Source organism: Aulostomus chinensis, chromosome 21, assembly GCF_037954235.1.
Source record: "Aulostomus chinensis isolate RoL2024-O1b breed Wild chromosome 21, RoL_Achi_v1.0, whole genome shotgun sequence".
Classification (NCBI taxonomy): Eukaryota; Metazoa; Chordata; class Actinopteri; order Syngnathiformes; family Aulostomidae; genus Aulostomus; species Aulostomus chinensis.
In genome coordinates, this window is record NC_141340.1 from 10,594,168 (window position 1) to 10,610,000 (window position 15,833).

Consider the following 15,833-nt stretch of genomic DNA (forward strand, 5'->3'; position numbering starts at 1 on the left):
AACTTTTCGCCGTCATGCATGAAAAAAAAAAAAAAAAAAACGTTTCAGGGTAAAACAGGAGGACTCGTTCTAGGTCAGCTGCTCATTCCAAAAGAGTTGACTGGATACATTTTTGACATCAGTCTAGTGTGCAGAAAAGTACAGACTGTGAGGATAACTGTGCAGTGCAACTTGCAAAAACTGCATTTTTCTTTAAAATCCCTCAACACTTTTGCAGAGAGTTTATATCATGTTTCATTTTCGTTTTAAAACCCATTTTGATAAGAATGAAAATGACATTATGTATTATGTCACTGAACTTTGGTTTTATTTTTTAGCTCCTTGGCATTTTCACACAGTCGAAAAAGGAAAAAAAAATAGTTTTATAACATGAAAATAAACCAATTTAACAAAATGTGGTTTAACTTAATAAATCTGTTTCAACTCTTTTAGTTTCAGCACGTTCGATACCCAGCTGTAGACCTCACAAGTTTAAATCTAGTTAGTCACACTAATCAGGTTGTGGCATATGCATGTTTTGAATTTATCTGAATCCAAAAACAAAGATTAACGGAGTCAGGGAGGTTTGAAAATGGACCAGAGAAATAATGGAGGTTGCTGTGCATATCTGCGAGTCAACCTCAGCAGCAGCCCCGTTGCCATTTGCGCTCCCCCCCCCCCCCCGCCGTCCTATTACACTCTCTGTCTTTCTGTGTCTGTCACTCTTAGTCAAACTCTCGCTCTTTGTCTCTCTTTCTTTTTAATCCTCTTCTTTCATAAGTAGAACAGAGCTTCTCTTAGCATCAGGCAGTAATTCAGCCTCAAACCTATTCTCCATGCCTCTTTGATACACACATCAGGCCTCGCAATGTGTATGCGTGTTCCTTTTGTGCAGTCCACTCACTCATCTAAAATTTCCACATTGTTTCCTTCGGCGAGCAGCGGGGCTGAAATGAGCCTCTGTTTTCTGATCTTTGGTCTGAACTCACCGCTAGTTACAGAAAAGTGTTGAATGCCTTTGACGGGGCTGATCCTGTTTTAAAATGTATCAAAGAATGTTTATTTTAGCAATTAAGTCATTTTATTGAGGATTTCCTTCTCTTTGTATGTCGTGGCCTACTTGATGCATTCAGGCGAGCACTTAAAGAGCATGTCAGAGCACCATGAGTAAGTGCACTGAGGCCCGTCTGTTCACAAGCCTGGACTCCCACAATGTTATTAGTGCAGCGTAATTGTCTGTTTGCATAACGTAACGATGTCTGATATTCTCTTGGAAATAGCTGCTTACTCTATGTGTAGAAAGATTTAATGTTTTGAGAAACAAACACTTCGCTTGGAGCTTCTTTTTTTTTCTTTGCAATGAAAATTACACGAAGCAGAAAGTGAACCATAGTGCATTCGGCCTCAAGTGAATCAAACTGATCCAGTGTCAGCGTGTGCATGTGCAGAAATGTTGATTCTCCATGCCCCCCCATCTTATGTATGTGGGTGTTTCTGTTCAGGTGAAGGTGAATAACGAGGTTGCCACGGGAACAGGACCCAACAAGAAGGTGGCGAAGCGGAATGCTGCCGAGGCAATGCTGCTGCAGCTAGGATACAAAGCCTCCACAGTCCCTCAGAACCCCACCGAGGTACCAACTCATCTGCTCTTTCACTTTCCAGCTCAGAGTCTGTTAGTATTTGGAACATTTATGTGTACGTTCCAATGATCAAACTGTCGATCAATTGAATTGAGTTAAAAACAGTTCATGAAAAGCAATATTTCAGGCAAAAATGACGCTCAAGGGCGTATTCCCACCCTGCATGTGTTAAGTTTGTTTGAATCGAACCCTGGGACATTTGCGTCCTCGTGCCTTACTGTGGGTTGGTCTCTGTCTTGGGCCTGCTATTGTACAAACAAACTCTGGCACTGTGCATTTAGTAAGAAAACAAAATCATAACTCAGTCCAACCCAACAAACAGATCAAGTTTGTGCAAAACGGCTCCTGTAACCAAGTCTGCTCTGCCCTTTTGAATGCAGCAGAGCACTCAAATTGAGCGCAAGTTCCCACGTTGTAATGAAGCATTTTTGTTTGCTCGGATTTTAAAAACTCATCGAGTGATTTGGATCACAGCAGATGAACTATTTACTTCTCTGACGCACGGACCATCCAGCCAAGGGGATGTACTGTATCAACCCTCAGAAAGACCCAAGAAATGTGTTCCACTGTGGTCAGAAGTGTGTGCTGACCCTGTAACCACAACTTAAGTGATGTCAGGAGTTCTAACTTACACACACATGCCATTGCAGCTAGGTGAGAAGTAAAACTAAAAGGATGTTCAGGTACTTTAAAGGGTCTCCTTGAATGAATATAGGGCTGAAAGTAGTAATTATTTTAATTACTGTTAGATGTATCTATTGGGTATCCTACTTCTCCCACTCTCGATCCTTAGACAACCCCAATCTCGACTGAGCCATTAAATTGTGCTTGCCAAGCTCCTGTTTTGTAGGAAAGTCTCTTTAGATCTCTCTCTCTCTCTCTCTCTGTCTCTCTCGCTCTCTCTCTGTACATCCCGTCCTCCCCTTCTGTTTATTCATCGGGATGTTTGTGTGTGCGTGCGTATGTGTGTGTGTATATATACGTGTGTGTGTGTATGTACGTACGTGTGTGAGTGTCAGCTGTCACACAGATCAGAAATGATTTGTGTCTCTGTTGCGCACACGTGTGTTTCTGGCTGTGTGTGTTTGTGTAGGCAGACATGCATACCACAACAGCACTAACACACTGAATAGGAGCCTTTATGGACCTAAACATTGACCACCCCTCTAATTAAATAGCTGGCCTAGACAGACACTAGGCTCCGTAAGCATCTCCTCCTGTGAGCGCTCGTCTCTTTGTGGCCTGAACAGTAGGAAGGAACTTGTCTGACATGCGTGAAAAAGCTGTCTGTTCAATAATCTACATCTCTCTTACCTCCCTTTTCTTTCGCTCTCTCTGCGTCACTACAGATGGACAACAAAGGCTGGAATGGACAAAAGGCGTCTTTTACCGAAGCGACGAGTAACAGTGAGTATCCGCACGTCTCCCTATGTCTCTTTCCATTTCCTCCTCCTCTTCTTCTGCGTCTCTCCATCCCTCCCTGTATCCGCAGGTGGTTTTAGCTGCCGAGATGGGCCGGCGTTTAATCTCTGTGACTGGTCAATGGGCTTCTGACTGTCAGCTTAATTGGCCGTGCGTCCTCGTGGGGAGCCTGCGAATTCAGGCTCATTCACACAGGCTTACAGGGCCGGCACACTGAGACCCTCCGGGGAGTCCCCCCTTCCATTACCACCCCCCTGTCTTCCTGTGCAAAAAAACATAGCCTTTCACTCAGGATTAACACACAAGCACACACAGACAGAGACAGAGACGCACAAACACGTAATCCTACACACTCTTGAGCAAGAGATATCATGATAAGATATGAGAATATGCATGATGCTTTTAGGATGAACAACCCACTAGATAGTCACGATGGCTCTCACTTAGCTGGTCACGTCGCCATCTATGGAGAAAATAAGATGGGGACCTCATAGGTAAAAGACTTTGTAGTATATAAGTCGGCAAACAGTACTGAAGTACTAAAGTAGAAAGTACTTAAGTACTAAGTAGAAACTTCTCTTTTATTATTTGAGGGCTTGTTTTGATTTGTTCACTTAAAATTAATGTAAAGAAATGAAATGCAGCCCTGCATCTGTTCGAGAGAACATCTGAGAGGGAAAATATCTGTTGTCCCACTGACGCAAACAAAACCTGCACCCTATTGTGATCAATTTGATAGCTTTAATTCTAACATTACACTATATTGATGAGTTGGCAAAAAAGATGAACAAGACAAAAGGGATGGGAATAACCAAGGATTGTTGTATCGATCATCACTGATGTTACCGGCTATATTTTTTAACATTTAGATATGATGAATTTTCCTTCCGCAGCCTCTCCTCTTCTGTCTGTCAGAGCTACTCCCGCCATCCTCTCTTGAGTGCAGCATCTGTTTTCAACCCACACTGCACTTGCGTTCTTAATCAGGGCCTGTGATTACATTCTCACCTCAAGCAAACTGAATAAATAGTTCATGGAAATGGACCAAGTCCTGAATTTTCCTTTGGTGTTGAGGACAGCAGTCTGTACTGTAATTGTGGTTACGCTCAAACTAGGAAGAGATAAATGTGAAAGTGCCTCTCGTAGCGATGCGGTCATGCTGTTTTAAGAGCTACATCTGCCCGACCTCTTATAAGAGCCAAACTGCCTTGCTCGAACTGAAAAAGAATGTAATAGTTTACATCCTGCAGGTATGTATGTATGTATGCATGCTCAACATGTGCGATGACATATATATATATATATATATATATATATATATATATATATATATATATATATATATATATATATATATATATATATATATATCTCCAACTGTTGTAAACTGGTTACATCACCCGAAACACACCTGTAAATCTTTGCAAACTTAACAAATACGCAGTTTTTGGCACCCGGACAAAGGCTATGCATGTCTCGCTCCTCCCGGCTCACAGTTACATGGGTTATATATCTGAATTATACTCCATTATTTTCATAGGTGTAACTCAGTATTGTGAATAAGAAGCTGCAGGATGATGGACTCGAACTGACAAGGATTGTCTAAAACTGTATGTTCTGCTCAGAATGGTACAAAATGCTTCCAAGTACAATTAATATAAGACAGAAAGATTGCAATTTATTACAAAGGTCCAAAAACCTAATTTTCTTGTTTATTTTCCATTGGCAAATATTTTGTTTATATGCAAAAATATATATATTTTTTTTAAATTTAAGATTAATTATCTTGCTGCATGAAGAGTAAATTTCCCAGGTATTTTTCTCCTCTATTTCCATGTTTAATTCTTGTATTGTAGCTGATCAAGTGTAATGAGCTACTTGATTAGAACTGAGACTATATACTTGTTAAGAGTTTGAGTGTTTGCAGCGTGCCAGATATGAAACCGGTCCAGAGGAAGGGAAGAGATGAATTCTGTAGTCATCACCTCATTTGGAAGAAGAAAAAAAAAACCAAACCCTGGCCAGTGTCAACTGTAGACAAATATGGAATAGTTTTATGACAGGATTTATGTATTAATTTGCATGGGAAAGTGTTGGCCTTCAGGGACATTTCATTTTACAGCGGGAGGTAAAGCTCAAAGGACCCCTTCGCTGACAAGCATGAGGATGCAGTTTTGTAGGAAACAGCTGCTCCCTATCAGCTGTATCTCTTGTTAAGATGGCTAAATAAGTATGACAAAAAAAGCCTTCCTCTCGCTGAAGCCGAAACGCTATTTCGAGACTTACTTTCTATTTTCAGTTGTTTTCCTGCTCCCCAGCATCTGACAGGGCAGATATTTTCCCGTTAAACCCTCTCATTGTGGGATTTCAGTTAATGTGGCACAGGTGAAATAAGTTATGTGAAAAATTCATAACATGCTGTTGCCTAAGCAGTTTTCCCGTGCGTTGGTTTAAAAAAAAAAAAAAAAAGCCACACTGTGAGCACTCTAGATGCCAGCAAAGTAAATGCCAGCAGCTTGAGAAAGAGAAGTTTAGGGGACAAATGAATAGCCTGTGCAATGTGGAGCAGCAGAGTGGAAAACAAACAGATAGCCTTATTAGATTTGAATGTGCTGTCGTCACTCGGACCTAATTGAGGCTTTTGGCAGCGCTGTGGTGCTCTGACACAGGGTGTCCGGCTTCAGCCTGGAGGAGGGGATAAATGTGATGTCTGAGCTTTGTCATGTTGAAAGAAGATTGGTAAAGCTAATCAAATGAAAATTGGTGTGTTTGCTCATTGTCGGTCTGAGCTTCATACAGCCGCTGCTGCAGCTTCCACGGCTGTCATTTTGTCCAATTTGATATCAAAATGATGTCGGTGGATGAAAAATGAGTGTCATTTCTCCTCATCACTCAGCATGTAGCTAAACTTTCTGCTGATTATACCTCCTCCCCCAAACCACACAACACTCACACGATGCTAATGTCTAAATAATGTTTATTGCATAAACACCATTTACAACTCATTGACACAGCTGGTCTCAGTTTTCGGTCTGTGTCTACGATTGCTGCGTGGAAGATGTTGTTTTGATTGACTCTGCAGTTTGTTGTCGAGGAGTGGGATTAACTCGAATCGGTTCACAGAATTGCAGCTCGCAAATTAAAAATGAGCTCTTTCATAAGCATGTGCGCAACATGTTAAATTCAATTTTTAGTTTCAATTACAAACACGGTAATTATGAAACCAGGACAACCCAGATTAACAAATAATGCCACATTCAGTTACGTAATAATGCTCTTGTGTCGTCTCTCTTACACGTCTGTTATGAATTCACCCATCCAGCCACAAGGCAATACAAAATTAGTTTGTGTCCGTGATATTTATTTTGTTTATTTAACTCGGTGACATCACTTTTTAATCTAAAGTTAAAGGAAATCCGCTTTAAAAGGGTGAAAAAAAGGACGATCTCTCCAAAGTCATTGAGTACTTGGCTAAAATAAACTCAGTATTGACCAAAAGAAGCAAGATTATTATTTTAAGCCGAACCAAGGAGCTGGATGATGAATTACTAATTGGAGACTTTGCTCCAGTGTGATTTATAGAGGTCTGACTGAAACAAACAGTGGAGGGAATCGTTTGTGTTAGACTTTTTAATGTTGTAAGCACAACACACAGCTTGTTCTCACAGCTCCCCTCTTAATATAAAAGAAAGTTTTACCAGCCTGTCAGAGTTATCTATTTGTACGTTTTTATTTGACAATACCTGGGGATGCAAATATACGTATAGCAGCATAAGTAATTGTTTGATGAGATAAAAGTCTTGAATTACTATCCTGGGTGTGGTTTGTTTGTATTTTATAAGTTTTATCAAAGTCTTACACATGCTTTTTTCACCAAGCTGTGGATGCTGCATTATGTAAGGCGAAGTGGAAGCTTAATAGGTAAATGTGCCGTTGGCAGTTCATTTATTGCTCCGTCCTCCCATTCTTGCTCTTCTACATAAAAACCAAACACGCATAACAGCTCACTGTGTGTCTGTGTGTGTGTGTGCGCGCGCGCGTTCATGTGTGCATGCGCACATTTAAGTGTGTGGTTGTGTCCTTTGCCCCGTGCGAGCTGTGGGACGCAGCGCCACAACAAACAGGGTGGCTAAGAGACAGGAAGGCAGCGTAAAAAGAAGAGAACACGGAGTAAGAAGAGAGTGATTTTTCTCTCGTCTATTCCCATGGGCATCACAGCCAGGCTTTTCACTAGAGTTGCCACATTTCATTTCCTGCTGTGTGTGTGTGTGTGTGTGTGTGTGTGTGTGTGTGTGTGTGTGTGTGTGTGTGTGTGTGTATCTGTGTGTCTGTGTGTCTGTGCATTGTGTGCATGTGTGAACTATGTGAAGGTCTTGCTCCACTGTGGTGATTTATAGCAGCGGGCTCTGGCCCTATCTGTTTTCGATCAGTCTCATGCTTGGCTCTGGCTTCCATCCAGCTCCCCTGGCCCACCGGACGCCGCGTATGGGTGGGACCCCTCCGAAACTGCCTGGAACCAGCACCACAAACACACTCTCCCTAACTCTTGCGTTCCCCTGCTTCTCTGCTCTTTTTTACTCATAGATTTGCTTCATGCTTTGCTTTAGTTTCACAATCTGTGTGCAACATCCTGACACAAATACACTTGTCACTTATTTATTCTCGCCATCCCTCCTCCTTCGCTTTAATTCCTGCTCCTTCTTGCTCTCACGCTCTCACTCACTGCATCTGACACCAGCTTTAAGCACATGCACACATCCTCAACATTCACACCGACACTGACACACTCACATGGATTACATTCGCTGCCCCCCTCCCAGCTCCCCCTTACCTTACTACTACATACTATGTAGTTCATGTTGGCTAAACCTCACAGCTTTTTTCATATATATATGTGTGTGTGTGTATGTGTGTGTTCTTTTTTATGATGATGCATTCAGAATGCACAGTTTTGCTTGTGGAAATTCAATTTTAACTTGTCATCGTGCTTAGGAGGGAGAGAGGGGGTCCAGGCAGTTGTGTCATTGCTGGCAGAGGTGTGTTTGTTATAGTATGACTAATAAATCCTGGGTTTCATTGCGTTCTTCATATTGTTCATAATGGGAAATACTGTCCTCAGGTTCCCAGAAACCTAAGAGTGCAAGTGCGCAAAACCCTGTATTAATGTGGGTTTTTTTTCTGTGTGTATGTGAGTTGGTAATAGTAAGTCAAACAGGAAGTAGCCTGTCAGTCATGCGCTCACTCTAGCACTTTCTCCCAGCTGTTGGTCTGGATGCGCACACAAACAAGCACGCAGACACACACACGCACACACACAGCTGGTCTTCCTGTCTGTGGTGACCTTGGCTGGGCTTTGGAGGCTCTGCATGGTTTTCACATCCACTCATCCCCACCTCCTCTTCCATCTGAACTGGCTCCCAGCGCATCCTTTTCTTTTATCCTTTCACATCTCCTCTTTGTCTTTCACACCTCATGTTCTTTCTTTTCTCTTTGATCGCAACCACAGAATAACAAAGGTATTGAACCTCAACCCATTGATGTATTCTTCTTCCACCTGTCATGATCATTCCAGGACAGTGATGTCAGAGTGCAGGAAGCCAACATAAACGAGAGAGAGATTCATCCAAACGGTCTGGATCAGAACATTCTTGGAGCGCTGTTGCGCTCAGCTGGCTCGAACCTCAGCATGTCTGGAATGAGCTGTGTCCTGTTAGAGAAAAGCTGGTCAGACAACAAAGATGCCTTGGTCTCTCGAATCCAAATCATGCGGGACATTTCCTCGAGCCACTGAAATATTCTCAAAAGAACCGCGGGTCTGACATCGAACCAGATTCCCCAGTTCTGGCGGTCTGCTTTTAGGAGACATTACAACTTGATTCCACCAGGGCCAGCTGCGTCGCAGCCACGGGAGCTGACCGCTTCCGCTTAAGACAATTCTTTGATTCCCCGGACACGCCTCAGTGCGCTTCAGAAACATCCCACAAGCGTCTGTCCACTTTGCTCCACTGAAAGTATGCGCCTTGTCTATATTTGAACGAGGCCATGTCAAGCTGCACAGGAAGTCAGACAGATGACCAGCTGGTAAATTTTCAAAATAAAACCCCTTGTGCAGACTCTGTCTTCGATCACTGTAGTAACCTGTCGCATCAAGATAAAACACGACCAGTTTTTTCATGCTGGAGAATTAGACATTCTTAAAGTTAAAAAAAAAAAAAACCACAACGTAACTGAACTGTCTTAACTATCTGAAGGCTGCGTCACAATGACGTAGAAAATAAACACAATTAAAACTGACAAATAAACCATTTATTTTACAACTTATTCATCTACCTCAGGGACAAAATACTCTCTTCAGAAGGGCTTCCCCAGCATCAAACGCAACTGTCCTCTGTGGAGTGAGAGTGTAACTGAAGGTGGCGTTTCCCATCACTGATAAAATCATAGTTGCTGTGTTGATATTGGTAGATGCACCGTTTGTGTCTTTGTGTTTGTGTTTCACAGTGAGAAAGAAAGTGGCTGTGGCTGTGTGTGTGTGTGTGTGTGTGTGTGTGTGTGTGTGTGTGTGTGTGCGCGTGTGCGCGCGCGCGCGCACGCATGCGTCCATGCGTGTGTGTTTTTCCCAGCAGACACTTTGATAGAGTTCAGAACTGCCAAACCACACGAAACTGTCATCTACGTCCGGTGATGGAATGCCAGTTTGGGAGCCAACACACGCACTTGTATACACACACCAGTGAACACAGCTTAGCACACACACATGCACAAATTCAGCCTGGCATTGTCTGGTAGCGAGAGAAAGAGGAATGTGTGTGTGTGTGTGCAAATCATTTTTGTAGTTAATGAGAGCCATAACAACTCTCTCTTCTTTCATTCTTCTACCTTTATCCCTCTCGACTTCTTGTCAACCACGTGACCACTTGTCTTCTCATTCCTGTACATGTATCTGTTCATCCAACCATTTTGTTTCCTTCTCTCCCTTTCTCTCTCCATCATCAAATCCAATCACCCCTCCCTTCTTCCTTGCCCCTATAGCCCAGAAGGGTCTGCTCCACCTTAGCCCTGACGTGTACCAGGAGATGGAGGCCAGCAGGAAGCAGGGGGCTGGCGCTCCGAGCCCCAGCGGCAGCAGTGGCTCAATCAACTACATGACTTCCAAAGAAATGGGGCCTTGCTCTGCCCCACTGCCCCCAGGACACACTCCATATTACAGCGGTTCATCCTCCTCGCCCAGCCCGACCGCCACCATGGCCCGGGAGCTGCTGCTAAACGGTCAGTCACCCACAGCTGACGCCTCCCTGCCCATTAAGGGGAAGAACCCGGCCATGGCCTGTGGCGTCTCAGTGCAACCTGCACAGCAGCTGGACTACCTGGCTCGCATCCAGGGCTTCCAGGTGAGATACATAGAAGCTGCTGCTACTGTGGTTTCTGTGGAAGGGGTCATTTTAGCGCTCGTTGCTGCTGCTGGAAACAGCATTGTTGAGTAATGGTTGATATATGGAAACACATTAACACAGTTAAGAAAGTAGAATTAGTCATAATTTCAGATTGAATAAAGGCAGGGGGGTGAGCACTACTCAAAGTCTTATGTTTAAACATCCATTGCAAACCAACTTTTACCTACAACTGCTTACTCCCACACACTGTTCCATCATTTTGATGTACTTGCTTACTTTCTTGCCTGTTTCAGTATTGACTGTCTGCTTCCTCCATTTGAACTCCCCGTGTTTTAGATGTCAGCAGTATACAAATCAATAGCAGTAAGATAGACCCAAATTCTAAGAAACCATAATTTTCCTTTTGGTTTTGTAAATTGGTGCCCAGCCCTCGACAAGGCCTCTACTTTGATTGGCATACAACTGTTTCCAATTTCACATTAATTTCAGTCATGGAATGCAGTCTCATCTTTTAACTATTATCAGTTAGCACTTACACGTCGTAATTTAAAATGTTGCAGACACCCTGTTGTACAGTCAGACAGTATGCACACACGCTGCTGTGCCAGCACAGATGTGAGTGTGACCACGCATAAATACATAACCCCTGCTGTCGCACGCACGCACATACATACACACACACACACACACACACACACACACACACACACACTCACTCACTCACTCACACACTGATTCCTCTCCTGCTGTGTGGTCTCGGTCAACCTGTGTGGCTACCAAGAGGAAAAATGGCACATCACACAAGAGCAGCCACACACTCACTCACTCACTCACTCACTCACACACATACACACATAAATACATACACATACATGTTCCCTTAAGTCAGTCTTGGGTATTTACTTCCATTTACATTCATTTCTTGGAGACTCATCGAACACTAGTTGTTTGACACTAACCCAAAATCAGCATTTTTCCAAGCGGGGACACAACTTTTGTTCTCAGTCCTACAGGGCAACTGATCTGAAGTCTGGTTTGTGTTGCTGAAAGGGGTTTAAGCCTGAAATACACTGTAATGTTACACTGACTCTGTTGGCTCTGCTGTTGTAACCCTCACCACCCTCATAACTGTGCGTCCGCTATGTTTGCATGGACGTTACAAAATAAATCCACTAGAGTGCATTTTAGAGTCTCACACGGACATCAACATTCAGTTCCCGTCCTAGCTTCTTTTTTTTGTCTGTACCTATGGACGGAAGAGGTGAAAAATATATATTTTTAATTTTGTACAAACTTTCACAACCTCTTCTGAAAAAACATTTTTTCAGCGTAAGTGACTAGCTGCTCAACACCATGATTTCTGAACGTGCTGCTTTGTTTGGTCCGTATCCATAAACTTGCAAAAGCACAGAAGAAATGAAAGCAGAACGCTTTATCATCTAATATTGAGAATAATCAGCCTCAACACATTCATTCATACGAAACCTTCCTATACAAAAAAAAAAAAGGCACAGTGTATGAAAACACACGCACGTGGCATGTTCTCTTCTATAGACAGAAGCATTTCCATGTGTGATTTGAGGTTCAGGCCAAACACAGCAGCGTTGTGTGGAAAAATCCTTTCAGAAGAGGAGAGTGTTTAGAGCAGTACTCCAACTGGACAAGTGTAGTCACGTGAAGAGTCTACAGTGTAGAACAACTCAGAAACACATTATCTGTTTTCTGTTTCTCACTGGACGTTATTGGCAAGCTGCGGCTTTAGAGCTGGAACTAAACATCACAGGTGCTTCTGTCATTAATGGACACACACACACACACACATAGAGAACACATGCATAAACTCACTCATAGCGTTCTGTAGGTGCAAGTGAGAGACAGCCTGGTGTCTGTTTTAATCTGTGGTGCATACCATGCCACCGATACCAGCGCCTGCTCATTTAAGCCGCAGATGCTTTTTATCAGTTTGAGCAAAAACATTTTATCTTAACCTGCTGAGGGTTCCTTTGAAAGGCCTTTGTTATTGCTCAGAGCCTTCCTGTGTGTGTGTAACCTGAGAGAGCTCTGCTGCACGGCCAAGCCCAAACACACTTATATGCATACACACACACATACACACTCTTACAGACACACACACACACAGCAGGTTCTGTTTAGTGGAGTCAGGATAAGCCTGTGTGTGAATTTTAAATCCTTCTTGTTCTCATACTATAACCTCTGTTACATAAATAGGAGTTTTTGTATTGTCTGTGCATCCTTCTATGGATTTATGTGAGTAAATAGACACACGCATCAGTGTGGTTGCATATTTCCGTGTGCTTTTTAAGGGAGGAATCCAGGCTGTAATTGAGACATGCAGGCAATATGTGTTTCATTGAAGGGATGTTTCACATCATGTGGGTTGGTAATGAGAACCTCTGCTTGCCTACGCAGTCATGTTCGGCAGACTTTTTGAGGCTTATGTATTCTTATGTGTTTTTGTGGGCTTAAACTGCCACAGATTTTTTTAATGTTTTTGCCAGAAAATGCACTTGTCTGTTTCCTTTTTCTTTTCTTTTCTTTTCTTTTTTTTTTCTTTTTTTTAACTGCACACGTAATGCGGCGCTTTGTGTCAGTCAGGCTTTGTCTCATGAACGTTGGATAACAAACAAACTCTCTGATCCACCGTAAGATTTCTTCTTTTTTTGTAACCAGATAATAATCTCCTGGTCTGATTAGTAACTTTGTTTTTGTAATGTAATTATGTTATCCAAGTGAGCGGATTACAGCGACGGCCCAACAATGGATTAAAGCGACTGAGCAAGCACTGAGGACATTCTCATAGTGTCTGTTTCATCCAGGCAGCTCCACAGACAAAGGCCCGGGCCTACCTGCTAAGCCCTTCTTTTGACTTGATTGGAAAATAGCCTCTGGTGGAAGCTCTGACTGGATAAGCAACAGTGGTGCTGTACTCACGCCAGCTTGGAGCAAGGATGCTGGCACTTGTTCCAGTGTGTTTGTATGTGTGTGTATTTCCTATTAATTTGGCTGGCGTGTTGTTGGCATGGCGGGTATGTGCGCTGGAAGTAGGGCAGAAACAAAGAAGCAGAAGGTAATAGACAACACATGGACCAAGGATGAAGAAGGGAGAGAGAGCCACACTTCCGCTTTGCTTATTCCTCTCTTCCACCAAGTTTTTATCCAACATCTCTCATTGATGTGGAAGGTTTTGACCCCACCAGCTGCTCATTACCTTGGAATGCAACCGCTTCAAATAATTCATATTTTAAAAGGAGAAGACTATTTTTTAATATATATAGAATATCTAGGATTGATGGAATTGTAATGATTTTTTTCCCCCATCAGTCTCAAATAAAGCCATAGTACACATCTGGACTAAGACAGACTTGCAGCCTCAGAGTTGATTTATCCCCTTTTTCTCCGTCTCATCTTTTTGCATCTCAATAATCTGCTCACTTCTTGGAAGTTAAAAAAAAAAAAAGAATTAAAAAAAAACCTGGGACGTTCACAGAATCTCTCTGTATATCTAAACGTTTGGCAGAATCAGAGTGATTTCGCGGTTGAGCAAGCTAATGAAGAGAGTAATGAAACCAGCCGAGAGAGAGAGAAAGAGAGGAAGTCTGGATGAAAGGCCAGTTTCATGTGAATAAAGCTTTAGTGTGTGTCATCACATGCTGGGTTTTATTTTTGTACCAATAATGGTTTGTCAAGGAAAGACTTGTGCACTTGTCTTTTTGTATATATATATACATATATATGCTCATCATTTGGTCTGTTTGGTGTGCTCTAAGCATGCAGCGGCTAGTGAGTGCTACAAGGAAAACCGCATGAGTGTGTTACACCTGAAGTAGAGTAAATAAGCTTCTTGGTATTCTTTAGTGTTTGCATGCTACAGTTAAATATATTCCCTAAGTAACTGGCAGGTACAGTGAATGTAGCACCTTTGCAGCATGAATTACAAGTTACAGCCCTCCTGAGGTTGTTTTTTGCAATGGAAAATATGACAAAACCTTTTTTTTTTTTTTTTTTTTGCTTGGATCAGATCTGCCTGCAGGGTTTTGATTGCCGAAATAAAATCCTGCTTAAAGCAACAACGGATTAGTTTTGACTGTTAAGGTGCATATGAAGTGTGCAGAGATGAAGCCATCATTTAAATCTGTCCTTGATGCCCACTTGATCACTCTTTAAGTGCGCATTCCCAAAGATGAGATCTTAACTCTTAGTGGAACAGGATATTGCTCTTTTTTTATATAAATGGATCATTTCCTTTTCTGTGCAATAGCATTCCCAGGCTGTCCAACGGGGCTGTATGGTATCTAGTGATCAGTCCTGTCCACCTGCTAGATCCACAGGCAATAACACTGCAGAGATATTCATCGATGAAGCTGTCTTATCTCACCATCTCAGGCCAGTTTGGGAACTAGAGAAGAGGAAAGAGCCGTCGTCTTAGCAGCGCTGGAATCAGTTGGAAATCCCATGTTAATAAAAACACTATCCTTGGCGGGTGGCTGGTGTTGATATCCATTCAGTGCGGTTCCCAGGATTTCTCACACTTGCACACTGTTTGTTCTTCTGTCCCTCCGCTTCCTTCTTTGGCTGTATAGTCAAACCACTTCAAATACTACCGACTACATCGTGTGCCCTGCCTGGCAGTCTCTTTTTTCTTCTCTTTCCTCTCTTCCTTTTTTCCACCTTCTTCTTCTTCTTCTTCTTCTTCTTCTCCTGACTCTCATCTCTCTCTGTATCAACATCAAACGCCTGATCTGATCCAAACGTTCAAAGTCTCATTCCTCTACTCTCTGTTTATTCTGGGATTTGCGTTAGAAAATACATTTTGGGAAGGCTAATCCCACCACGTTTGATTTTTGCGGTAGGGTGATGGCTTCCAGCTGCGCTCTGTAGCATATTTGTGTGAACAGCAATCTTCGAAAACAAGTTTTGTCGGTGGTATAAATCAGACCGTTAATGCTGTGCTGGCTCGGCGCACAGTCTCTCCGCTTACATGGTGGCCCTCTGCGTGCGTGTCGGTGCGTCTGCCTGCGTCTGTGTGTTTGGCAAAACTGAGTGATGATGTTTTTACAGCACAATCAAGCCCATTTGCAAACCTTTAAATCAAATACACTCAAGTGCCAGAACAGCATATTGGAAATTTGAATATACAGCATAATCTTTTTTTTTTTTTTTTTTTTTTACTCGCCTTTGTTCTTTTTATTTTGATAGTTCTGATCATATTTCATCTCATTCTCAACACGAGGCAGCGATAGCGGCTTTGTGCCAGCGCGCAGTCCCAGCATGGGGAGACGGAGGGTGTGTTAACCTGGCACTTTGTTTGGAATCCAAACAGTTCTCTGCATTATCTGCACGCTGGCCGCTGCTCTCAGACACACTCTCGCCTACATTC

At 42.7% G+C, this 15,833-nt stretch overlaps 1 protein-coding gene across 1 annotated transcript in view; it reads left to right on the top strand.

Moving 5' to 3' along the window:
• stau2 (staufen double-stranded RNA binding protein 2) overlaps positions 1 to 15,833 on the top strand; it is an 84,473-nt gene that overhangs the window by 35,824 nt on the left and 32,816 nt on the right. Inside the window, exons 10-12 of the mRNA XM_086191739.1 lie at positions 1,482 to 1,610; positions 2,969 to 3,026; positions 10,074 to 10,432. Coding sequence (XP_086047865.1) covers positions 1,482 to 1,610; positions 2,969 to 3,026; positions 10,074 to 10,432 — 546 coding nt within the window. The remainder of the gene's footprint in view (positions 1 to 1,481; positions 1,611 to 2,968; positions 3,027 to 10,073; positions 10,433 to 15,833) is intronic.